At 43.6% G+C, this 27,310-nt stretch overlaps 1 protein-coding gene and 1 pseudogene across 5 annotated transcripts in view; both read right to left on the reverse strand.

The window, feature by feature from the left end:
* Positions 1-24,137, reverse strand: part of LOC149126990 (uncharacterized) — a 47,952-nt gene extending 23,815 nt beyond the window's left edge. Inside the window, exons 1-4 of one of the 5 annotated variants that reach the window (XR_016232415.1) lie at positions 24,076-24,137; positions 23,908-23,973; positions 17,488-17,547; positions 16,835-16,885 (exon numbers count right to left, since the gene is read on the reverse strand). Coding sequence is in view for 1 of the 5 variants with exons in the window: in XM_089330711.1 (XP_089186837.1) it covers positions 17,488-17,547; positions 23,908-24,055 (208 nt within the window). In the remaining 4 variants the exon portion in view is untranslated. Of the gene's footprint in view, positions 1-16,834; positions 16,886-17,487; positions 17,548-23,907 lie in introns of those variants that run through there. The other 4 variants (XR_016232413.1, XR_016232414.1, XR_016232412.1 and 1 more) reach the window with 4 other exon arrangements.
* Positions 24,138-25,411: 1,274 nt separating this feature from the next.
* On the reverse strand, positions 25,412-26,995 carry LOC100355714 (DCN1-like protein 4 pseudogene; annotated as a pseudogene).
* Positions 26,996-27,310: the final 315 nt, after the last annotated feature.

Genomic DNA, 27,310 nt, shown 5'->3' on the forward strand with positions numbered 1-27,310 from the left:
CAAGTCCAAGATCTCTGAACCCCTCATGCCTGAGTTCCAATCCCAAATCTGACATTTGTTAGCTCTGAAGCCTTTAGTCAATGATTCAACTTCTCTGTGGTATGTTTCCTTATCTGGAAAAAGAATTTTTGCCCTACTGGTGAGGAGTCAACACACTGGTACACAGGAAATGTCTTTGGGCATGGTGAATGTTGGTGCATTCTTACTGTTTTGTTTTCTTGTCACCACTTCGTTCTGCTTGTCTTTTGTAGGGGAAGTAAATTTCTATTCTCTCATTTATCTTCTTCCTGGTTGGATTTACAGCTCTTGAGGCCTGGGCATGGCACTTCTCATCAACTAACCCATATTTAATCAATCAGTAAACATCTCCACAGCTTACAAAATGGCATAGTATGATTATTTTGGGTGCAGGGAATAGAGTAAGTGTTGATTCTGACCTCTGGGGACCTGACCTAATGATCACTTTAGTGACTGAGTTTCTTGCCTTTTGGGCATAAAATGTTTGATGTGGTGACCAAATACACCAGGTGACAGGCAAAGTGAGATGGAGTGTCAACATGGAGTGCATCATTTCTGATGTTCATTTAGGGTTCCCTGGAGTCTCATCAAGTCTAAAACTTACTGGAAAGAATGGGAACAAAATCAAACCCATTATCAGAGTGAAACATCTCTTTCCAAGGCACCTTATAACCAGGCTTACCTCCAAGTCATGGAATCTGCAAAACAGAGATAATTACACCTGCCTGCTCTGTGTCGCACAGAGACAGCGTGAGGATTAATTAAACAATGACTGCCAAGAACACTGAAGTCCTTTGAGATGAGTGCTCTACAAATGCAATCTTGATGATTATTCAGAATTGCATTCTGTAAATATCAGGATAGGCCTTCAGCTTATGAGGCCAGATTCATAGAGACCGCATCTGCACTGCAGGAATTCCCCCAGAGGATAGAAAGCTTGACTGGAAAATTCCTGACCACCACACTGACGCGTTTGTAGAGGACCTTTGCTCTATGCAGTCTCACACAACTCGACAGATGCTTTCTTAGCTGTTATCAGAGTCTCACACCAGGTACCTGCGTTTGGAGTCAGGTCCTTGGTAGTAACATTGCTCCCTTCCAATTACATGGAACAACTCTTCCTTGGTGAGGGACTCATTCAAACAATGCCACTTCATGTGATTTTATCCTCCTGCCTGCTGGGTGGCTAGCCATTGACATTTGCTCAGAATGTAAGACTTCCCAGCTTATGAAGAGCCCTGGCAGCTCTGCCAGCCAAGAGTTGGATCACTGGAAATGGAACTGCCCTGGAGTCGAAAGACTTCAGGTCAGAGCCACAGACCTTGCGGGCTCTAAGCTGAAAAGCTCTTCAACTCAGCGCAGCTTCGAAGGTGACCACCGCTGCTGAGAGGAGATGGCCAAGTAGGGTCAGTAACACTGCAGGCAGAGCTGTAAATTTCCTGTTAGAGTTGCCACCTGCCTTTACCTGGCCAGCTCTCCTCCCAGGCCAGCTGGAAATGGAAGTCAACAGGGTGCCTTCCCCAAGAAGGTTCACATCTCCCTTAGGATGTACCCCACCTACCTGATTATTATCAAGCCCCTTCTGTCAGGTTCTATTTGCTTCTCAATCAAAAAACTTAGTTGTGGCTTAGATAGCACCTTTCTTAGGTTCTCCAATAATGACCATCTTTTGTTCTAGACCCTATCTAGCCCATTTGGGCCTCATTCCTTTATAATCATAGTCTCTAACATCAATGGCTCTACTCCCAACCTGTATGTACTGATGGTCCTTTCACCCACTTAATGTTGTATGATTGTTCAGAATTTCTCTATAGACCAACCCCTCTACCTGCAAAAGTTGAGTGGCCTTTCTCCTGGTCTTGGTTGGGATTAGCTTTAAACCATGTCTATCAAACAATCCTCACAAGGGTCCAGAGACGCCCCCCCCCCCCCCCCCCCCGCCCTCCACCATTTCCTCTCCTCTACGAAATCCTCTCATTACCTGGTTAATGCCACTCTTAGGATCATTGGATACTATTCTCACCCGGACTTTTATACTACAGTGTCTGTTTAAGTGTTTACAGCAGGTGATAATGGAACGAACCAAGGCCTTCAGCAACCAGGTGGTCAACCAAATGCTGCTACAGGGATATACTCAGCTCCCCACCAAGGAGACAGTGGCTTGAGACATCACCCCATGCCAGCAAAGAGTATCTCATCGCCCCATGTCAGCAGGAAGTAGCTCTAAAGACAGATCATCGTCTCACTACCCCTCCTGGGCTTTTGGGACTAATGTAATCCCATACAACTCCTGCTTTATAAAAAACAAAAGGGATGAATGTTAGGAAAATGGCACAGTTTTATCTATGGTGCGATCTACACCCTGACACCATCCTAGGCTCTAGCCCCCGCCGCCATTGCTGGAAGCCAGGTGGCCACATGGCCCAACCGCCCATTGTCAAGCTCTACCCCCATCCTAACGGGATTCGCTGCTCCTGCTTTCTTGCCCGCCCTCCAGCAAAGTTTTAAAAGGACCTGTTCCTGAACATGTGGTTCTCTCTTCTCTCCTACTTTCTGCTCTCTTCTGCTCGCTCTCTCTTCTCTCGTCTCTCTCTTCTCTCCTTGCTAGCTTCTCTCCTCTCTGTCTCTCTCTCTCTCTAACACTCTCCTTCTCTCTCTTTTTCCTTCTTTGCCCCTTCCCTCCAGCCTGCTGGGTTTCCCCAAAAACCTTTTCCTTAAAAAAAAAAAAAAGAATGCAAGACTTCCAGTGCTAAAAATGGAATAGTCCAAGAAAAGCCAGCTCAGTTGGTCACCTTAATCTGCTCTTAATAGTCATGATACCAAATTTCTTTTAACTTTGAAGAATTACTTCTTTTTAAATCTTTTTTTAAAAGATTTTATTTATTTATTTGAGAGGTAGAGTTACAGACATAGAGAGGGAGAGACAGAGCGAAAGGTCTTCCATCTGCTGTTTCGCTCCCCAAATGGCCACAACAGCCAGGGCCGGGCCAGGCCAAAGCCAGGAGCCAGGAGCTGCTTCTGGGTCTTCCACATAGGAGCAGGAGCCCAAGCACTTGGGCCAGCTTCTACTGCTTTCCCAGGCTGTAGCAGAGAGCTGAATTGGAGGTAGAGCAGCCGGGAGTCAAAACAGTACCCACATGGGATGCTAGCGCTGCAGGTGGATCCTTAACCTACTATGCTACAGCACCGGCACCTGCTTTTGCTCTTTTAGACCAGAAACAAAGTGCTAGTCACAACTCTTTTCTTTTGCAATTGACTTACCTGCTCACAGCCCAAAGGATAGTTAAGCTAGCCATCTTGGGTTGCCACAACAAAATTCTAGACTGGGTGGTTTGAACAACACGGATTTGGGAGCTGACATTGTGGTGCAGTGGGTTAAGACAGTGTTTGTCATGTTAACATACCGTATTGGAGAGCCGTTTGGAGTAACAACTACTTTGCTTCCAGTCCAGCCTCCTGCTGATGTTCTGGGAGGGCAGTGGAGGCTGGCTCAGGTGTTTGGGCCCTGCCACCCATGTGGGAGAGCAGGATGGAGTTCCTGACTCCTAGCTCCAGACTAGCTTAGCCTTGGCTGTTGTAGCCATTTGGGGAGTGAACTACAGGTGGGAAAATCTCTCTCTCTTCCTTTCTTCTGCGGCTCTTTTAAATAAATACATAAATCTTTTAAAACATCAACACAGATTTATTTTCTCGCAGTTCTAGAGATGACTGGCTGTGATCAGGTGCCAGCATCGCCAGGCTCTGCAGAGGGCCCTCTTCCAGGTTTAAAAGAAGGTGGCACTCCCTGCGTCATCACAAGGCAGAGTGGAGAAGGCGAGGAAAGGCTGGAGAGAGAAAGGACAGTAAAGAGAGCTGCTTGCGGGTATCGCTTCCCTTTATTGTAAGCATCTTAATCCCTCTCTCGTGACATTGTATGAATCTGATTCTCTCCCAAAGGCCCCCATCTCTGAAGAGCATCACATTGGGGGTTAGAGTTGCAGCATATGACTTTGGGGGTGGGTAAGTGGGGCCCAACTGAGCCTGTTAACAGCTGGTTATCTTCTGGGGACCTGTCCTCCTCCCCTGCTAACTTAAAGGTGATTCTCTCCCCCTTCCTGTGCCCAAGCCAGAGTGACTCTCAGGATCCTCTTGTTTGTGTGTAAAAAAAAAAGAACAAGAAAATCAATTTTACTATCTAGGATGACACTTCTCTCTGCCTGTGACAAATAGCATCACAATCACATCTTCACTTACATAGTTTAGTGCTGAGTGACTTAAGGATCATAGTTCCAAGCAACCTTGGCGTAGTCCTACCCTTGATTTTGAATTCAGCATTAAGGTTAAAGTGGCTCAATCAACAGCAAAGTATTTTTTTTTCTATCCTATGATTAGCCATCGCTATTAGCTAGATGCTAATTCCTGTTCACAGCCCGCGTTCTTCAACATTTGCAGAATTGCTCACACGAATCAGAGAGCAGAAAACAGATACCATGTGGAACAGAACGGGATATGATTGGATTCTTGATCCAGGAAGATTGGGCCATCTGGACAAGTGGACTCTGATTCACTCTGAATGCCAACTGATTGGAGGTGTTCCACACATCAGGAAGCTCCACAGGTGCTTCTAACACCCACCTTGTTTGTTTGCAGCACCACGCCCCAGCCATCTTGCTACTCAAGCTTTGCTTCCATGAAAAAAGCAAAGCATTTAAAAGTTGAATGGACCTTTCTGGTACCATGCCATCTCCCTGGAAATACCTTTACTAGTTTATTTTCTTAGGAGAGTAAAAAGTGAGTAAATTATAGGATTCTATGCTAGAGGTAACCTGGTATTAATCCCACCTTCCCTACTCCTAGTTGGATGACTTTATCTTAGGGTTGTTGCAAGTAATAAATAAAATACTTTACATATATCAATCAGTTAGCATAGTGTCATGTGCTATGAATGTTAGTTAATTTCATTGCTTGTATTATTCTATGGTAAAGAGTTATTTTGCCTTTGTATGACATAAGAACAGGCAGCTGAAAGAACATTTGTTGAATGAGGATTTTCTAGACCACTGGTTCCCAGAATTTTGGATTTCAAGGCCCATTAAAACTTTAAAAAAGACATTGGGATGGATATGGGGCTGCTTACTTTTTATTTTTCCAAGCTAAAGCATGTGAAATTAGTTTCCAACTACCAGCAACAATATGGTGTTACCAACAAAAGGGAGTTGCAATACAGATATAAAATCTATTTAAAATGGCATCAATTTCACTTATGGGAAAACACGTCTACCGCTTCCATTTTCCCATTTTGCTGAAGAATGGTGGAAGCAAAGCAGTCTGGCACCAGGACATGAACTTGCATTCAAAAATCGTTAATGCCGCCCAAACTTTAGCCTTCATAAACCATCTGAGCCAAGTGGCTGTTGCTCCTAATTTTAGGGATCTTTAAGCATGAAGATTTCACAGTCATCTTGGCAGTTTGTTCTAAAGTTTAATCATGCTTAAGTTATGTCTGAGCTGCCAAGGGATTGAATCCAGCCAGTAGAGAAAACGCAGCCTGACCTGTGTGCTTTCTGGGCGGGCTGTGCCTTCTGAAGTGTTAAATTTATAACCAAATCTCCTCGTGGTGCTTCAGATCTGAAGACAGGGCCCACTCAGAGCAAGTAGTCCTCAAACTTCGATTCAAAGACAAGAAGGAAGCAATATGTGACTTTTGCCAAAGGCTTCTTGCCCATTCTCTCCAGGGACATTGAAGTATCCTGGAAGTATTTGAAGTGATGCACAGTCAGCCCTCGTGTCCAAGAGATTCAATCAATCTCTGAAGGAAAATAATGGAAAAAAATGGTCTCTGTGCTGAGCACATTTAAACTTTTTTCCTTGTTATTATTCCCTCAACAATACGGTATTACAAGTATTTACATAGCATTTACATTGTGTTAGATATTGTAAAAAGATATGATTTAAAGTATAAAGGAGAAGTGTGTAGGTTACATGCAATTATCATGCCATTGTATATAAGGGACTTGAGCACCCTTGGGTTTTGGTTTCTACAAGGGGGTCCTGGAATCAATGGCTGGCATTCACTGAGGGCTACTGTCATTCATCCCAAAGCCAAGCAGTGAGAATTGAAACAAAGTAAATATAGGATTAGAGCCAATTCATCTTCTTGGCCCGGTGTGCTTCCACATGAACCCCCAAGCAACCACTTGAGCCACTGGATATGATTTACTTTTCATCCGGATTTCTGAACTTCATAAATAGCTTTGTCATAGTTAAAGTCGTCGTAAGAAAATATAACCAGAATCTTTCCAGTCAGCATTTGTAACAATTAATGCAAGAACCTGAAGTTCATTGTTATTCAGAATGTTCAGAAATAGAAGTCTTAGAGAGTCTATCTTCTCTCCAGGGTCAAGTAAAGTAGCAAGATTGAATTTGTTAAGAAGATTAATTCGGGTTACCAGTAAGCTCTGCCATGTGTTGAGTTTTCTTTATCCTTTAAAGATAACACTACAATACCAGTGATTCAACATTGTTTGTTTGTAAGATTTATTTATTTGTTTGAAAGGAAGAATGAGAGAGAGAGAGGGAGAGATAGAGGGAGAGAGAGTGGTCTTGCATCCACTGATTCATTTTCCAAATGGCTGCAAGAGCCCAAGTCTGGGCCAGACTGAGGCCAGGAGCCAGGACCCTCATCTGGGTCTGCTACGTGGGTGATAGGAACTCAAGTACTTGAGCCATCATCCGCCGCTTCCCCAGAGCGTTAGTGGGGAGCTGGGTGTAGCTGGGAGTATCTGGGACTCGAACTGTACTCTGATATGAGATGTGGGTTTAACCTGCTGCACCACAACACCTTCCCATTTCCTTTATGATGGGTCTACACGGCAGCTAATTTCAGAATATGCTTCATTATTTGCATGCATTTGGTACCTACATATAGCCTCAGACAGGTGAAAAAATGAGAGAACACAAATTTAACTTGAAATAAATATAAAGGACAATCAGACTTCATTTGTATCAAAACTCATCCTAACATATACAAATAAATATTTGGAAATAGGGGTTGGGAAAAGGCTCTCTTAGATTCTATTTTTTTTTATTATGTTTGCAATTGTTCTCTTTTCAATCATGCCCAGGATGGTATCTTCTCTGTACCCTCAAATCAGGACAAGTGATCTAATACAACAAAACACTTGAAATTTTGATTATCCTAGAAAACATAAAATATGGGGTCACCATATCTGAATCTTAGGGGAAAATGACATTGTAAAATACTGAACTGTGGTCTCAATGATCAGAATATTAATGTATGTGTTTCATTAAAAAAAATCTCCCTGAAGGTAAATCAAATGAATTTTATACACACAAGACCCATACACTCAGGCCATGAACCAGAGAATTGCCAAAATTACTCTTTCCTTTGTTGCTAAATGTTACTACCACATTTAACATTTTTGTAGCTCTGAATCAATAAAGAAAGGGTTTTTTTTTTTTTTTTTTTTTTTTTGATCAGGCAGACAGTTGAAAAACAGGAAACGTGTCAGCTTTGTTCAATACACACCATTTTAAGGGAAAGCATCATTCCTCACAAAAGAAGTATGCTTTGGGGAAGGCAAAAGTGCCTTATTCTGCAGGGGAATTCTCCACACGCAGGTGACTTGGCAATAAATTCTGAAAACTAAAATTATCCAGTACGTGTCGAGTCCCTCTATGATCTGTGAGTGTTCTGAATAAAGGTCTAATTACATTTAGTCCTCTTCCCTCCAAAAACAAAATCCCAGCTTTTAAAGAGAACAGAGACGGGGGCCATGACTGTGAGAATTCACACAATAGGGCTCTTGCCAAAAGAAAGATGAATCACTGTGAAAGTGGAAATACAAATGGCTGTGGGGGGCTTTCACAACCCAGTGCTCCTGCTCCTAGCAAATTCAAGAAAGTGGGACATTACCAGGTCCATAGACTGCCCAGGGATCATCTTTTGAATATAAAGCGCAGCCTGGACTGCGTGAAGGACACTTGTGAAAACCGCAGAAACACCAAGCAGGGAGAATGGTGGTGATGTGCTACAGGAAGCCTGTGCTGTACAGGAGTGGCTGCAGAGAGGCCATGTGACGATAGCACTTTCCAGGACAAGCTTAAATGGTCATCCTCAAAGGTACTACCCCTGTGTGTACGGAGCCTGGCTCCAGAGCGCTGCCAATCTTTGCCAGTGTATTATAGCAGCAGTGCTATTTATAATCAACAAAATTACTAACACTGTAATCATGCAAGTTTGGTGATAGCAATTATGACAGAATAAATAGCAGTCAGAATGCCTTTGCTGCAGTAATTGATGTTGGTGGCAAACAGCCAAGGAAGGTTGTTATTTTTTATTTTTTTTCTTTTTTCTTTTTAGGGACACCATCCACGAGGGCAGAACCTGCAAGTGTTTGCCAGAAGAGAGGTTTTCTATACCACTGTAAAAATAGACTTTCCGAAAGGAGCTGTCAGAAAAGCTCAGTCCTCATCAAATGGCTAGGATTTATGAATAGTTCGCTTATTTTTCAAAAATGATCACATATCTGTCTACATAAATTACACCTGCAAACATTGCTCACTCATGGCCTTGTGGAAAGGTGTGGCTTATCCAAATTTGGCACCAGCGCTGCCTCTCCAAGGCCCTCCAGTGACATCACACTGCTGTGCCTAGGCACAGAGCCCCTTTCGTTCCATCCTGAGCCCTTACTCAGACATTTCTTACCACCAAAGCTGGTGGAAAAAATAAAACCCGGAGACGTTATTCCCTATAATTAAGAGCTTCAATGCTACTAGTGATAGAAAGATTGAGCTGTTGGAGAGACAGACTTTTTATCTTATGGTTGGTTTTATTTCCTTGTGGCTTAAATTATGAGTGAATGTTTTTCTTATTTCTTACTTCTTTCCCCATAAGTAGTCTTTTCGGCAGCAAAATTACTACTCGTTCCTAATAACTACCAGGCAATAAAGCGAGATGTCTATTTGAGAGACAGTGGGTGTGCATTCCAATTATTCCATTCATCATGATTTCAGAAAAGCAAAAGGCAGGGATTTCCGGGGCCTCTGGAGAGGGTAACTTAAAACACTACAGGAAGTGAGTATCAGTGCTTTGCCTCCTGATGGAAGAGAGCTTTCATGATAGCTCTGGGAATGAACAGGCAATGGAAAATAAAATCAAATCTGTCCCCTTACGGTTCAGCACTCTGTTAAAGACAGCAGTCATTTGAGCTCGCTTTGAAAAGTCCACGCCCTTCGATTCAGCACTGTGCGTTTCTAGGGAACTGACCCCAAGGAAGTAATTAGCTACATGGCAGAGATCTGCATTCAAGGGTATCTTCTGCATCCTTGTTTATCGTAATCCCTAGCCCGAGAGAACAGGGCTTGTCTGGATACGGGTGGTTTATTTCCAACACAATCCCAGGAAATGGCAGAGAGAGCAGATGTAATGAGGCCGACGTTTTGGGCTCCCAGGGTTCAACTCCACAGCATCCCCCAGAGCAACACGCCAAGGCCTCCTGAGGCTTCCTTCTCGAAGTCACGGAGGTTGGAGCGTTAGTTCACCAGTTCTGTCCCCCATTGGTTGCAGGTTGCCTGGGGCCGGAGGATAACTCTGTCTCTCTCGCCTTTATCTCCAGCTCTTCAGAGCTGGAAAAGCCCCTGTGCCCACCGGAGCTGGGAGTCAGCAGCAGCCAGGGAGTTGAGCTCTTGATGCTTTCATGAGAAAGTGGCCATGGCTGAAGCCAGTGGCAGGTCAAGGAATAGAGTTGTCCACTACAGCCTGGAGTGAAAACACCTAAAAGATGCACTAATTGGAAACTGTTTAAATAAACGGTTTTGGGGCAAGCATTTGGTGCAGAGGATAAGACACTGCTTGGGATGCTGCCCACAGCCCGTATTGGAGGACGTGGGTTCAAATCCTGACTTCACTCCTCGTTCCAGCTTCCTACTAATATGCACCTTGGGAGGCAATGGTGATGGTCAGGTAGTTTGATCTGTGCCAACCTCATAGGAGAGCCAGTTGAACTCCCGGCTCCTGACTTCAGCCTGGCCCAGCCCTCACTGTTGTGGACATTTAGGGAATGTATCAGCAGATAGAAGCTCTCTATTTCTATCTCTGTCTCTTTGCCTTTCAAGTAAATAAAGTGGGTAAGAGTTTTTAAAAAATAAACAAGTTTTTATAGATTCCTACAACGGTATATTTTGTGCCCATCAGCACTTACAATGTCTGCACTTATTTATGGACAGAAAGAGGCATGTGCTAATAAAAGCAGCAGGTTCTGGAGGAGGATTTATCCTGTAAGTTTATTATTTTTGTTTAAAAAAAAACCATAAATATACAGATGTTCCCCAGGTTATGGAACACGCAAAAGATACAAAGTTGTTTTATGCAAATTGCACCATAAGGCACATAATTTAATTTTAGAGCTGTGGCCACTTCCCCATTCGGTGTGGAACACAAGGCAGCCAGTGCAAGGGTGAGCAGTGAGCAGCGCGCGTCAGAGCCCGAGAGAAGCCTCCCCAGCCCACTCCCCGTCTCCATCTGCTTCTGTTACCTGCTGTGCTCGGAGTGCGTCAGCCACGCTAATTCTGCTAATTCAGTGTTGCTTGTGTCATTTGCCTTTCCTGTGTTCTAATCGTGACTGGCAGGTGGTGATAAGGCCCGAGGAGGCTAGCATTCTGTTTGAAGGCGTAAAAAGGACAAATCCAGCATCCCTGGTACAAAGTTTGTGGCTAGTCATGGGTGGCTCCGTGGTTTTAAAGATCTTGTCTTTAAAAAAGTCGTTTGAAAAGAGAACGGCAACACTGCGAATGGTGGCTACAAAAGCAGCAGAGGCAAACCTAAAGCATTGCAATGTATATGCAATGTGATTTTCTCAAGACCTTTGAAAAGCAGATGATTGCATAAATTGGTAGAGGCCTACGTTCCCTAGGGAAAATGCGTTTCTCTGGATGGTGAAATTTCAAATTCTGCTTCTTTGTTGGCTTTTTTCCAATATAGCTCCCAAAGTTATGTTAGTTGAGTAACAAAGCAGGATGATGAAGGGGACAAGGATGAAAGAAAGAGCGTGGTCATAGCCACTTGCTGTGTTTGTGGGCAGTTTCTATTCAGAAACACGCAGAAAGAGGGAGTTTCAAAGCATCTACATCAGGATCTGTTGGGAAGCACAGGCTGAAACTGTTTCCCGGCACAGGAGATAAAACAGAGACCACGGAGAGAGAGATAATGGCCAAAGGCGTCAGACCACTGCTGGCTCCCACCAGTCGCAGACATTTCCTTCAGTTACCTTAGAAGGTGGTGCCCAGGTGACCCTCCACGCCATGAGAGTTTCAGCTGGATTCTCACATGTTTCCACGATGGTACAATAACCATCTCTCTCTCTCTCTTTAATCTTGAAAACTGTATTTACTTGACAGGCTGAGTTACAGAGAAAGAGAGAGAGAGAGCGAAAGAAAGAACTGTCATCCACTGATTCTCTCTCCAAATGGCCTGGCCACAGACCTGGCCAAAACCAGGAGCCTGGGACTCCATCTGTACCTCCCATACAGGTGGCAGGCATCCAAATACCTAGACCATCTTCTGCTACTTTCATAGGCACATTAGCAGGAAACTGAATTGGAAGCGGAGCACCTTAACCTGAAGAGCTACAATGCCAACCCCAAGGACAAAATGATCTTTTGACCTCATAGCAGAGCAAGGCCTGCTGTCCTAGTCCTGGAACTAACTTGACTAAGGCAGACTCTCTAAACAGCTCCTCTCTCCCACCAACAACACTGGCCTGGGAAATCAGTTCAGTTGGTGATTACTCCAATGTGAATAACTCTATTTTTCTATGTGAAATAGTTCCAACTGTATCTGGCTGATCAAACTAATGTGAACCTGCTGTTTGTAGGCCCTTGTGCAAAAAAAACCACTATTTTTGTTTGCTTTATTAAGCCAGGTAGTACTTCATGAACTTGAAATAAAAACAATTATTTCCTAATTATATTAAATGATGCTATTTTAAAAGTGACATATATTTTAGAACCATGTTTGTGTGTTGGCTCAATGCAGCCTTTATAAATTCTGTAAATCAAAGTTAACAAATATTTAGACTTTTCAGTGCATAAAAACAGAAGGTTGATGGCACAGAGAGCAGGGACATTATTTCAATTTCATGCATTTTAATGAAAGAAATGGTTCAGTTGTTGTCCTCCCTTTCTTCAAAGCAATGATTTTCAGGCTTGGATTTTCAACACCTCGTGGGCTTGCCAATTATCCCAAGGGAGGCCACAGACTTGCCATTGTTTTGTGTTCTGCTCATCACATTTGTTGATTTAATAGGTCCACCTGGATGTTTTTCAAAGGCAGTAATTGAAAATGCAGCCTGACATGTTAGCAGGGGTGGCCGGGCAGGAAAGCAGGAGTGGAGCCAAGGAGGTGGCTGCTTATTCATCAGCTACCAAAGCAGATGCCTCCGGAGCTGGTGTTGGAGCAGGAAACAGGTGCGAGTGTCCTGCCCAGAACTTAGTGGCCTCAGAGGTAGGTTGAGAGGTAGGGGAGCCATGTGTGTGTGTGTGTGTGTGTGTGTGTGTGTGTGTTTTTCTGAATGGTCTGTTTCAAGCTCAGCTCATACAGTTCTATTTCCACACATCCATTATTATTGTTGGTAGCAGTCACAGGACTTAAAATATTAACTTTTATAAAATATTAACTGCTGTTTCCAACTCTGGCAGTATTTCCGCTTCTGCCTCCGTCCCTTCAGGCACTGAGACAGCTCTGTGCTCCTTATCTCGAGGGAGGATGTGACTGCAGAGAGCAGGAGAGAGAGCTGGAGCGAGTGACGAGTGACGGAGCCGGAGCCCTCAGGGGAATAATGAGGGCTTCGAGGAAACACACCATATTTGGGAAGGAGGATATTCTAAGAGATTCTAAGAGGAGTGATGCGCCTCTAGAGACGGGAAGGGATTGCCCCGATTGGGTGAGCAGGGCGAAAGACAGGCTTCTTTCCTCGGTAACAAGCTAACCTTAGAGACCCTCTTTAGAGCCAAAAGACAGGTAAGAAGAGCAGCTGAAGAGCTCTTCCCGGGAGGCCCCAGGGAGGGACTTCTGAGTGCGGTTAGGAGGAAGGACCTCAGATAGCCTCACAGGAGCCCCCACCTCTTCCAGGAGGCACAGACTCTGCAGGGGGAGGCGTGTGGCCTCGAGGGAACAGTGGGATAGAAAGAAAGGCTATGTCACTGGCCCCCTGTGTGGGTCAGCAACCGGGGGGGCGAGTGGACACCAGTGTGGAGAGATGACTTTGGCAACCTGGCCCCCACTGCTATCTTAGCCACATGTGGGGAACCTACGGACCCCCAACACTCTGCAGAAAGAGAGCCCAGGAGGGACTGAGATGGGACTTCCAGACTTGAAACAGACATTAATTTTAGTGGTAGAAAATAAACAATGGGTTTTGTATATGAATTGTGAACAAGACTCATTGTCATCTGTAGGATCACTTACCCTTACACTATTGTACACATACATATGTTAAAATGATTAGACCCGGGGCTGGCACTGTGGTGCAGTGGGTTAAAGCCCTGGCCTGAAGCACTTGCATCCCACATAGGTGCCAGTTCTAGTCCTGGCTGCTCCTCATCCAATCCAGCTCTCTGCCATGGCCTGGGAAAGCAGTAGAAGATGGCCCAGTCCTTGGGCCCCTGTACCTAGGTGGGAGACCTGGAAGAAGCTCCCGGCTCCTGGCTTCGGATCGGTACAGCTTTGGCCATTGCGGCCATCTGGGGAGTGAACCAGCGAATGGAAGACCTCCTCTCTCTGTCTCTACCCCTCTCTGTAACTCTGTATTTCAAATAAATAAAATAAATCTTTTTTAAAAAAGAATGATTAAACCTGTAGATGTAGATTTTACCATTTCAAAGCATTCCCATGAGCTTTAAAACAACAACAAACCACCTTGGCAAAGTCTGTGAGGTAAGCAGGCAGAGTATTATGCTCTTAGCAGAAATGAGGACGCTGGAAGCAGGGTAAAGCTAAGGAACACGTTCACCATCACCAGAGGATGCTCACGTCCACTTTTGCTAGACCAGTGCCTCTCAACCAGTCTCAATACTCCCCCCGTGACATTGTTCCTCCTCCACCAACCACTCTTGCACTCCTTACTTATGGTGAAAATAACACAGTTTGCATCTTCTTTCATGTTTTTGTTTCCAATCATTGAAAATGAATTAAATTGTGCATTTAAAAGAAAATTTAGGCCAGCGCTGCGGCTCACTAGGCTAATCCTCGGCCTGTGGCACCGGCACCCTGGGTTCTAGTGCCAGTTGGGGTGCCAGATTCTGTCCCGGTTGCCCCTCTTCCAGGCCAGCTCTCTGCTGTGGCCCCAGGAAGGCAGTGGAGGATGGTCCAAGTCCTTGGGCCCTGCACCTGGCTCCTGGCTTCAGAGCAGCGTGCCAGCTATAGCGGCCATTTGGGGGTGAACTAATGCAAGGAAGACCTTTCTCTCTGTCTCTCTTTCTCTTCTGTCTAACTCTGCCTGTCAAAAAAAAAAAAAAAAAAAAAAGAAAGAAAATTTAAACAGCAAAACAAATAACTGCTTCATTTTCAAAGTCTGTCCCACCTACCCCCCACTGTTTTTTTAAATATCATTAGGATGCTTTTCTGTCTTTTTTTTTTTTTAAAGATTTTATTTATTTATTTGAGAAGTAGAGTTACAGAGAGAGGGAAAGACGAGGTGAGAGGTCTTCCGTCTACTGGTTCACTCCCCAAATGGCTGCAACAGCCAGAGCTGGGCCAATCCGAAGCCAGGAGCTTCTTCAGGGTCTCCCACATGGGTGCAGGGGACCAAGCACTGGGACCATCTTCCACTGCTTTCCTAGGCCATTAGCAGAGAGCTGGATCAGAACAGGGGCAGCCAGGACACAAACCAGTGCCCATATGGGATGCTGCTGATGCCGCAGGTAGAGGCTTAGCTTAGTGTACCACAGCTTAGTACACCAGCCGCCCCCTCTTTTTATTTATTTTATTTGAAAGGCAGAGTTACAGAGAGAGAGAGAGAGAGAGAGAGAGAGACAGAGGGATCTTCCATTTGCTGGTTCACTCCTAAAATGGCGGCAACAGTTGCAGTTGGGCCAAGTGGAAGCCAAAAGCAAGGAACTTCTTCCAGGTCTCCCGCATGGGTGCAGAGGCCCCAGCACTTGGTCCATCTTCTGCTGCTTTCCCAGGCACATTAGCAAGGAGCTGGATAGGAAGTGGAACAGCCCAGCTGGCACCCATATGGGGAGCTAGCCCCGCAGGCGGCAGCTTAACCCACTATGCCACAGCGTTGGCCTCACAATAGGATGCTTTTCAAGGGCAAAGGCTACCTCTTTGCCATCCTTTACTGTATTTTGCATGGAGTCAAATCAGAGTAGTCCTCTGATTGGTTCATCCATTATGTTGTTAAGGCAACCTAGCTGTAAAGGGTACAGCAAGGAAGACTTCCTGGGGCCACCTGCTACAGTCTCCTTCTATCTGTAGTGAGAAATGGAGTCGTTGGTCAAGGTCACACAACCATGTGGGGCAAGTTGAATAGTAATAAAACCTGGTATCCTATTTCCTGTCCAATATTCTCCCGTATACACGAGAGTGCCAGTTAGCTCAAGTGAGAATAGGTTCAAACTTTGAAGAATTTAATAATGTCCACCAAACTTCATTTATAAAATACAGCCCTTGAACCAAAACAATTTCTTGGCTCCCTCCTATATTGCTTTATTTACTTGAGATGCCTTTAAAATTTTTCCACAGAAAAAAAGTAGTCTCAATAAATTTCTCAAATTGAAAATGTCAAATTCCTATTTGTTATATGATGATGTCAGTGACTACAAAACGTGAATTTCTGGTTGAGGATATAAACTCTACCAAGATTTGGATTCCAATATCTGTAAAGATAGGAGTGATAACTAGGAAGTTGCTTTGCGTGAGTTGTTTTGGAATTGTTGTGACTGTCATTGTTCATAGCAAGTCTGTGTATGTGCATGTCTGAAAGAGAGATTGCAGTTGCTGATATTTGTACTCATATTTGTCACTGTCACCAAACTCTAAAGCAGATATTGCCTAAGGGATTCATTCTCAAATGCAAGAGATTGTGGCTAACAACAGGAAGGACAAAGTACCCGTATTTGCTGAGTATCAACTAAGCCAGGGCCCTTGCTCAGAAGATGGGGTATTTCCCTTTGCAGAAAATTCACTGGCCTGCAGTCACTTTAACGCACTGTGACTTATATTGATATATCCACAGAGAGTCCTCCCAGGGACTCCTTGAGTATTGCAGATATTGTTCTAGGCGCTGGGGATGTAGCTGGGAAGAGAAAAATTCTGTGTTCTGGAGTTTACATTCCAGAGGGGAAAGGAAATATAACAAAACATAAGCAAAATAAATGAACAAGCTAAGTACCCTCTTTTTGCTCTGTGTTAAACATTTCACTGCACTATATCATTTACTTATCAGAACGACTCACATGAATACTACTATTCATTTCCTATTGCAAGTGAGTAAAATAAAGGGCTGAGAGGGTAACTCTGCTTAAGATCTCAAAGCCCATGGGTGACAGAGATGAAATACTAACCCAGAGTTCATGCTCTGAACCATTATACAATTGCCATAGACTGAATGTTTCTGTCACCTGCCCGAGTTCAGGTTGAAGGCTGATCCCCAGTGTAACGGTACTGGGAGGAGGGAACTTTGGAGGTGATAAAGTCATGAGCTTAGAGACCTCCTGAATGGAGTTAACGCCCCAGAGTGTTCTCTCTTTTCTGCCATTGGAGGACACAGCAAAACAACGGCCATCAATGAACCAAAAAGAGCACCCGTAATTACCAGTTACTGAATCTGTCAGTGCCTTGATCTGGTCTTCTTAGCCTCTAGAACTGTGGAGAAGGAACTTTATAAGCTTAAAAAATAAATAAAAGAAATTTCATAAGCTACCCAGTCTATTCAAATAACAAAACTTCCTAAATGTTGAGACTGGTGGAGAACATAGAAAATGGAGAGCTCATGTGTAACAAGTGGCATCAGTTAGGTAAGAAAATTCTCAGACGGTACATATAGAAAGGGCAACTCATATAAAAGCTTTCTGGAGACGTTGAGGCCTAATATGAGTCTTAAAAAATAAATGAGAATTAATCAGGGAAAAGGAGGTGGAAGAATATTGTAAGCCAAGAGTGTAATTTTAATTTTACTCACTGAGTTTATAGTGTTATCAGGGAGCCAAGAGGCACGAGGCCAGAAAGAAACGAAGGGCTAGGGAGCAGCCTAGGGAGTAGCGCCATGGTTCTTGGACTTCTCTAGGGGAAATGGGGAGCTAGCGACTGATATTAAGAAAGAGAGTGCTATGTTCCCATTTGCATTTTAAATAGCCCCCTTTTGGCTCCCTGTCCCCTAGGAGTTGGTAAGAGTTGAGTTCTTTTCTCTTGAACCTTCCCAAACCCCAGCTCCCCAGAACAATCTGGACCAACTCTGCAATACTCACCCCTGGCTTCCTGCTGCCAGTGCAACAAGCTACTGTTGATATGAGGAAACAGATTTGATCCTGTTGAATGAAGAAAAGTGGAAAATTAGAATGCAAGCTGGCTAGAAGATATGGTGATCAGAAAATGTTCTGGATCTTGGATCTGCTCTTTTTTTGTTTTTAATATTTATTTGTTTATTTGAAAGGCAGAGTTACAGAGAGGCAAAGGCAGAGAGAGAGAGAGAGAGAGAGACTTTCATACACTGGTTCACTCCCCAAATGGCTACAACAGCCAGAGCTCTGCCGATCTGAAGCCAGGAGCCTGAAGCTTCTTCCAGGTCTCCCATGGTGGGGTGCAGGGGCCCAAGGACTTGGGCCATCCTCCACCACTTTCCCAGGCCATAGCAGAAAGCAGGATCTGAAAAGGAGCAGCCAGGAGTTGAACTGGCGCCCATATGAGATGTCAGCACTGCAGGCAGCAGCCTTACCTGCCATGCCACAGCGCCGGCCCTGGATGTGTTCTTTTGATTATTCTTCCTTTACCATATCTAATACAAACTTTTATGTCAACAAAACTGGGCCAATCTCATATGAGCCAACCAGTGTACTTCAGCTCATCATCAATCCTATAGTCTCAAGGATTAGCATAGCAGGGACGGTAAAAACTATTCGGTTGGAACATGGACCAATATCTAAGATATGTTTTTAGCTTCTCTCTAGTTAAGAAAAAAAAATCTGTGCTGTGGAAAAATCAGCCTCTGAAGTCTGGCAATTGGATTCAAATTCTTCCCATGAAGGCACAAACTGAGTGGTAGCATACTGAGTCTTTTTAGATAAGTGGGAGCGGTAAGACTATACATACTTCTTGCTTTTTATGCATTAAAATCCTGGAAAGATACACAGAACTCAGTAAGTGTTATGGGGACTGGGAGAGTGAGAACAGAGTATATAGGAGAAGAAAATTATTCATCTTCATGAGTAAAGACATTTTTAATTTTTGAGTCAAAGGGTTAAATTGTTCATTCAAAAGATGCCTCATGCCTAAAATGAGTACCAGCATGACCCCTGGTTAAGTTGTTGTGAGAACCGAGGTAAACCATGCGAAACAATGGGCACTTGAATCATAGGGAAGAAACAGATGTGTTCTTTGCCCTCAAGGAGGTCATGGAGCTCTGCGTGTGGGGTTTAACAAAGATGGTAAACCTAGGAATGCAATTCCTCCTGGGCACAGTGCAGAAGGCACGAGATGGTACCAGAAGGTTACTGCCTTAACAACCAGGAATCTGCTACTGAAAACACAGCATGAAAAGTGACACTTTTCCAGAATGATCGTCAGTAGCCACTCATTTTTCACCTCCCACAAATGCATTTCTTTCTTTTTTTCATTTTTTTTGTTTTATTTATTTAGTTTTTTGAGCTAACTAGATTGTTTTTATTGTTTCTTTGGGATTTTCTACCTAGACAGTTATGTCACCCGTGAACTAAGGTAGGTTTGCTCTTCTCTCCCACATGTAGACTTTCATTTCCTTTTCTTGTCACACTGCATTGCTGGGAAGTCCAGCTCAGCTGATACTTGCTTTGTTTCTGATCTTGTGGAGACAGCAGCTAGTTTCTCACAGAAATGTATGATTTTAGCTAAAGGACTTTTATAGATGGTCTTTATGTACAAATAGATTTCTGAGCTGCAGAGGCACCTCATTGGGTCCAAATGGGAAAAATTTGGACATTTGAATTGAAAAGTATCTGCTCAACAGGTGTAAAAGGACATGCTATAGTTTCCTTCAAAGCCCAGACATTTTGGTTTGGATGAAAATCTATTTGAGAAATATATAGATGAATGAAAAATGCCAATGTCAGATAAATGGGATTGTAGTAACTTAAAGCAATCCTGGTGCAACTATTAGCAAAAAACAAGCAAAAACTTTAATGGTCTCAGTGATTCATCAATTTGAGCCTGAATTAAAATTTGCCTCTAGTTTTGATTTAATAATTATTTATGGAAGGACCCTATTCACCTAACACTGTTTTAGATGCTGAATGGACTTAGAGTTACTGTATATGATTTAGTCTCGATAAAAACATACAGAGCGGTATATGAGTCTTCACGATACATAATAAAGCAGCAGGACAGAAAGAGGTTTGTTTTGGATGGGGCTGGGTTGGAGAGGTGGAGCCCAGATGAACTTGAAAGGATCAGGCTCCTACTGTGAAGAGTTAGGCCAGCAATTAGGTCAGGTCCCTGTTGGAATGAAAACAAGCACAGTCCCTTCGAGAGTGGACAAAGTGCTTGCCTCCTCCCAGAGGCTGACTGGCTGATTATAGCAACATTTCGGTTTTTTGTTCTGTCATAAGAATAGGCTAGGCAAGTTACCAATCCCCACCCTTCTGGTGGTTGGTTTTGTCCTTGCCTCTGATCAGTTGTTATTCCAGCCTCCTGGTTGGTTGTTATTCCAGTCCTCTGATTGGTTGTTAGCTGTTATTCCACTTCTCTCCTGATTGACTACATGTAGGCAGCCATTGTTGTGTATGAAAGTCCCAGCACTAGCAAAGTTTGCCAGGTAACTCCTGCTTTGGAGATCCCTTTCCTGACTGCTGTGGCAGGAGGTTTCTCACGTTCAATACTCTTGCTTTGCTCACTCTCTCTGTTCGTATGGAAATCCTTATTTACGTGAGGCAAGAACTGAGACGGCCTTCATTGTTCCATACGCTACAATGTGAGATGACACCAAAATGAATGATTTTCAATAATTCATGTCAGTTCTATTTCATCACAGCTGGATAGACTCAAATGTTAATTGTACTTTGCAATGGAAAAATTAAATACTGACTATAAAACTAAGTAAACATGAGGATGACTAAATGTTTCTGCTAACCATTTGCTCCTTGTTAGGTCACTTTTCTATAATGAAGCATTATGAGAAAACTGAAGGCAGGAACTGGCTTCTGAAAACAGCAAAACAAACTCTCTCAGGTGTGAAAATGAAAGCTTCTACTTTTAGCTTTGGAATTGTGGTAGCTCCAGACACAACAGAACAGGCAGGCACTTCCTGGGGTGTTGACAGAAGCTTATCACGAGCCCTCTTGGAAAGGGCTTAAAAATCCAGTTAAAAAGTATCTTGTCTGGGGGCAAATTGGTTTGAACATTCACCGCTACGTAGATTATAAATTTGGTACCTGTTCTTAAACAATCAGCACCTTTTCTGACCCAGTGGTATATATGTGCATTCAAATTGTTATTTAATTAAAAAAAAAAAAAACAAATATCCATTGATAAAGCTGTCACCCAGTATCCCCAAACCACAAGTGGCAAGATGGGGGAAACTTGTTCCCTCCCTTCTCTCTGGATTTGCCCTGCTTTCTCTCCCCATAGAGAGAGAGCCTCAGTGGGACCGACCATGAAGGAAATGAGAAACGCAAAGCAGAGATAGCAAGGCCATAGTCATCTTTTGTAAACTGCATTTCTCCCTCCGTTGGACAAGGGTTTCTCTGCAAGCCTGGAAGCCAAGGGCAGTTCCTTTGAATTAGGCCAGTGGCCATCCTCGGGACTCCAATAAAATTAATGAAATGACTAATTAGATGCAGAATATTATGTTATTGTTACAGTCCACCAAGGAGGAAAAACGTGACAGTGTCTGCTTAAGAAGCTTATGGCCTAAAGGAAATACAAACAGACCTCAATTTCCTTTTTTCTCACTTGAGTGAATATATCTTACACTGTTCTGTCAAATCAGAAAGGCTCTGTTAGGGAGAATAAGCTCCTTTTAATATGTATTCAGAAAGAAACCTGAAGAGCTAGAGCAGTGAGCACAACAGTCGTCTTTTCCAAGAGCTTAGTAAGGTCTTTACAGGAAACAGCCTTGGCATCAAGATTGCCGATTCTCTCATTCCCGGTCCTGAGTCCAAAGCCTGTACCATCCACCTAAATCACCGCCGAACAGAATCTTCGAAAGACAGAAAATTAGTGGTTGCAAACATTCTTAAAAAGATGTTTTATTTTACTTCCCTAAATTACTATTATTTTCACTGCAAAATCATGGTTCTTTATATCTACTGACTTAATGCTGTAATGCATTGTGTACCTGAAGGGAGAGCCTCCTGGTACCTGAAGAGCAGTATCTGATGGACAGAAATGTAAACTTCAGTGCTTTTCTCCAAGAACAACCCTGTAATTTCAGTAAGAATTGAGCTACATGGTGCTTTTATGCACCCGGAGTGAAGGGCTGCTGATTGTAAAGGAAAGAATTAAAACATTTCTGAGAATAAACACTGATGATATCTATAAGGATGGTTTTCCCTAAGTCGTTTTCAAGGAAAAATTTGGAGGCATTTGTTTAAGAGTTCTGTTCAGTGGTTCTCTGTGGGTTCCTGCCTTTCCCCCTACTATGACAGTTTCCTGAAGATAAAGGTCAATAGCATATAACCTATTTAGGGATCTGATCTGAATTTGTGCACATGAAAGAAAGGATGCATTCCTGAAAGGCAAATCCTCACAGATCCTTCGATCAGGCAACTTTACGACTAATAAGTCCATGTGACCTTCCAGAAAGTGAAGGCACTCTCAGACCAGTGGACCCTCAAGATCAACTTTAAGGCCTTGCATTTTTCTTCTTCTTCTTTTTATAGACCCTTTGGAACTGGTCCCCGCCCACCTGGTACCTGACTGGGAGTTGTCCTATTTGGTCCTGGGACTTTGCCTTTTTGTCTTTGATCCCTGATCTACCCTTCCTCCAGCTGCCTTTTCCCCCCTAAGTTCTCTTGATTGAGTGAGGTCAGCCCTTACTGTTGCTTTTGTGTCTCAACTATGCACTTTCTTCGTCCTCAATTTTGTACTCTGAAAGCCTTCATTTTTTTTTACTCTAAGAACCCTCAATTTCAAAGTTCTGGGGGAAGAAATGCACTGTTGCTGGGGTAGGGAGCCTGCTATCATCACTAAGGCATCTCTCAGAGGCCTGCTGCTGATGTGGGGCTGAGTTGAGGCTGTTCCCTCTGGGCTCCTCACAGCAGCACTTGTCAGGAAACTGGGTGCTCCAGTTAGTATTAACCTGTTGTGCTCTAGAATAGAGAGAAAGCAGAAGGCAGAGTGATATGTACCCTGGGAAAGTACTTTGAAAAATTACTTAAAAAGATTTGAGTTCAATGTCAAAGTTTGTGAAACAAATTGCTTGATTATCATAAAGGGTGAATGCAACAAAAATGATGTGGGACCAAACATCTGGCTATTCAACATGTCATGGGATTAATGAGATTTAAAGGCCTGGCTGATCGAAAAATAGCCTCCCTCCCCACAGTGGCCCATTGTTGTGTCTTAAATTTCCTATTTTCATAAAGCATCTCTTAAAATGCTACCATTTTTTCTGGAGGTACACATATAAATTAATCACTGACAGTGTAGTAGAGGCAGTAAGTGATTCTGTGTCCAAGAGAATAGGCTCTGAGAAATAAAACATGAAGGAAAAAAGTGCAAACACTGAGTGAGCTGAGAATGGCTCAGAGCTGTCCTTTCAAAACATTGGACATTAGCCCCATATAGCTGCTTAACTTCATTACAATTAAATAATTGAGTTGTTCAGTCACATAGAAGAGTTCAGTCTGTACATATGGCTACTGGCTGCCATACTGCCCAGTGCAGATTTTTTTTTTTTTTTTTTGACAGGCAGAGTAGACAGTAGGAGAGAGAGACAGAGAGAAAGGTCTTCCTTTTTTCCGTTGGTTCACCAACAGAACCAACACACCGCACTGATCCGAAGCCGGGAGCCAGGTGCTTCTCCCGGTCTCCCATGCAGTGGAGGGCCCAAGCACTTGGGCCATCCTCTACTGCACTCCTGGGCCACAGCAGAGAGCAGGACTGGAAGAGGAGCAACCGGGACAGAATCCGGCGCCCCAACCAGGACTAGAACCCAGTGTGCCGGCGCCGCAGGCGGAGGATTAGCCTACTGAGCCGCAGTGCCGGACACCAGTGCAGATTTAAAACATTTCTTTTATTATGGAAAGTTTCATTGTGCAGTCTGGTCTAGGATATAGAGGATTTATTGGAGACAGCATAGCTAACTGGACTATTGCTGTTTTGTGCACAAATTCAAGAGAAAAACAAAGAAAGTACTAGAAAGCGGTAAAGGAGGAGAAGAGACCAATAGAGAAAGGATCCTATCAAGTAGGGTAGGGGGACAAAGGCAAGCATTGCGTATTTCACCATTTTACTTAGTCTTCCTTTTATGTGTTCTTTTTGGTAAAGGCAGATTTTTTTTTTTTTTTTTTTTTTTTTTTTTTTTTTTTTTTGACAGGCAGAGTGGACAGTGAGAGAGAGAGACAGAGAGAAAGGTCTTCCTTTTTTCCGTCCCCGACCGGGACTAGAACCCGGTGTGCCGGCGCCGCAAGGCGGAGGATTAGCCTAGTGAGCCGCGGTGCCGGCCAGTAAAGGCAGAATTTGCTATCAAATCATACCTGAGTTCCATCTTGGGGTCTGCAAACAGTAGCTGGCAGCTGTGTGAATTCTTAATATTTCTTCATCTGTAAAATAAAATTGTGACTTCAGCTCTGCACTATTGTCATGATGATAAAAGGTAATATGAGGGGGCTTTAAAGAGTTCATGGAGGGAGTAGGTGTTTAACCTAGCAGTTAAGACGAAGGCATCCCACATCAGAGTGCTTGTGTTACAGGAGTTGCAGTTGGTTCTTGTCTAGTGGTAACTAAGAATGATGACGTGGGCAACTAGGGTGGGTGAGCAAAAGCAAAAGTACATTTTATTTAAGAACAAAAACTCTTGCTACCCAAGAGGGTACTCAAGGGAGAGTTCCAGAAACGGCTGGGCATGAGAGTTTGTATAGGGAGTGCATATCAACTGATTAATTATTTTGCATAGTTTTGATATGTCAGGGATCAGTTTTGTTTTTCCTGTGTCTCTTGGGAACCAGTCATGGTTGCTAACCAAGAAGAAATGCTACCTTGCAGACCAATTGAAAAATGTGGCAGTTGAGAAATGTTGCTGACCTGATCAGGTAAGAAAGGTTAGGTTGACCTAATGAGCTCTTAGCACTCGAGACATGCTGCTTGGTGGTGTGGTACTATCTGGCTTCAGAACCTAGTTTCTCACATGTGACCCATTATGTGCTCTATTCCTCTGCTTGTTACTTCTCGGACTGTCTCCTTACACTTGACTTTGATTCTAGGCTCCAGCTGCTGACTCCAGTTTCTTGCCAGTTCATTCCCTAGTAGGCAATGGTGATTAATGCAAATGATTGGATTCTTGTCACCCTGTGTGAAACCTGCACTGTGCTCCCAGCTTCTGATTTTGGTTCCAGCCCAACCTTGGCCATTATGGGCATTTGGAAAGTGGACCAGTGAATAGGAATGCTATCTCTTTCTCTCTCTCTCTCTCTTGCTCTTGCTCTATCTTTCTGCCTTTCAAATAAAAATGTTTTTTAAAGTTCATAGAAAAATTAAACTAAAAGACAACTTTCTGTTAGTGCAAAAAAATTGAAACCCATGCATAGCTTTTTCATAATACACATTTCCCATGAGTGTTTTGAAGACCTCTCATATATGTTGGTCTGATATACTGGTGTATCAGGTTGGAACTCAACAAATTGGAGCTGTGATATCATAAAGCCCATTGCCCATCCTAGGACACTGACCATGATTCATACATCTTACTGTCTCTAGGTCCAGTATGCAGCCTGCATTCCATAAATTTCCATTGGATTTCTTTTTTTTTTTAAGTTTGTAGACACATATACAAAATTTAAATGGCAATATACACATAACCGCAGTGAGAACACTGGCAAATTCACCAATCTGTAGTCTCAACACAGGCTGCAAAGCGGCCTTTCAAGAGAACAATGCTGCACAGCAAGCAGAGCTGGTCCAGTAAAAAGCAAACACCGAAACATCCCTGCCAAAAGGAGACCGTGCAAGAAAAACAGCACGCTCCTTGATACACACAGCAATTTACGACGAATGCTTGACATAGCTGTGGTCACAGTGACTCTCCCTGCTATGCATAGAGTCCCAAGACTTCTGTTTGTCTTTACACTGCTCCACAAACTCGTCCAATAAAACTGGCCATGCTCCATCTTCATGGTAGTTGCTGAGGCCAAGACTAATTGTTCAGCTAAGCTATCACACTGCAACACTGGTCTTTGTTAATAACTTTGTTATTTTTTTGTCTTAAGATTTACTTATCTATTTGAGCAGCAGAGTTACAAAGACAGGGAGAGACAGAGATCCGTCTTCCATTTGCTGGTTCACTCCCTAAATAGCCCCAATGGCGGGAGCTGGGCCGATTTGAAGCCAGGAGCCAGGAGCTTCTTCCAGGTCTCCCATGTGGGTGCAGGGGCCCAAGCACTGCAGACCATTAGCAGAGAGCTAGATCAGAAGAGCAGCCCAGAAAGGAACCGGTGTCTATGTGGGTGCTGGCTTAGCAGGCAGAGGCTTAACTTACTATGCCATAGTGCCAGCCTATAACTCTGTATTTTGATTGCTCTGAGAGTTGGTGGAAAACTGGAGAAAGAGGCCAGCTTTTTCCTACTGACAGTCCCAACTTGCACTTCAGTGTTTATGTCTAGATTGTGCTGCTCCTTTTCCTGTGGAAAGTTAAATGCATATCTTTAAATAAAGTTTAAAGTTTATAGAATTCTTTAATAATGATCTTAAATAATCCAAAATATTTCTGAGTTTTTCTGTTGTGCCACATTGTTGGGAAATCATTCCATTTAACCATGCCTGTAGAGTAAAAGAACCCATGTCCAGTGCATGCAGTTTCCAAGCTAGGACACGCATAACCATAATTTCTGGTTCAACACCAATGTCTTCACAAAATTTCTCCATGCCTTCAGGACCTGCAACGTCATCAGTACCTGGATAGTCATTGAACCACTTTAGGTGCGGTGCCTCGTACTTGGAATGGCTGATTCCTCAGTCTTTATTCTAGTTGGAGCACATATTCTTTTTTTTAAGATTTATTTTATTTATTTGAAATACAGAGTTACAGAGAGGGGTAGAGACAGAGAAAGAGGTCTTCCATCTGCTAGTTCACTCCCCAGATGGCTGCAATGGCTAGAGCTGTGCCAATCTGAAGCCAGGAGCCAGGAGCTTCTTCCAGGTCTCCCACCTAGGTGCAGGGGCCCGAGGACCTGGGCCATCTTCTACTGCTTTCCCAGGCCATAGCAGATAGCTCGATCGGAAGTGGAGCAGCCGGGACTAGAACCAGCATCCATATGGGATGCCAGCACTTCAGGCCAGGGCTTTAAACTGCTGCACCACGGCGCCGGCCCCAAAATCACATTTTCGATTCATGCTACAGTGTCTTCTTTTCTTGGCAGATAAGTCACCTCCAGAGGCAGGTCTTCCCTTTTCCTTGGCAGCAATCACTTTATTAAAGCAGCGCAAAGAACTGCAAGATGGCAGATTCCCTGTTTGGTGAACATCATGGCCAACATCTTCTGTTAAGTTTCCCTAGATCTTATGAATATTTGCCAGTGTTGAGTGATGAGAGTTCACCTGCAAGTTGACGGCTGCGGCGTCCGAGTACATTTTCAGGCCACTCACACCCCGCTAGCCTCCCAGGCTCCTGGCTCCCCTCGTGGTCGCCCCACAGGCTCACTGCACCTCTGCTATTGGATTTTTTTGAACGAGAGCATGCCCTACTTCTCCACGTTGCACTCTTGATTCCACTTTGAATGAAACCCGGTGGGGGAAAAGTGCTGTGCAAAGTCTGACATTATTGGTATTTCAAGAGTAATTAATGTGAAATGGGATCAGAAGACAACAGTCCCTTGAAAGCTAATCCTTTTAAGTTAATGGAATGTAAATATTATAATTAATGAAATAGCACTTAAATAATACTGC

Source organism: Oryctolagus cuniculus, chromosome 4 (assembly GCF_051225735.1).
Source record: "Oryctolagus cuniculus isolate XC-2025 breed Fujian yellow rabbit chromosome 4, ASM5122573v1, whole genome shotgun sequence".
Classification (NCBI taxonomy): domain Eukaryota; kingdom Metazoa; phylum Chordata; class Mammalia; order Lagomorpha; family Leporidae; genus Oryctolagus; species Oryctolagus cuniculus.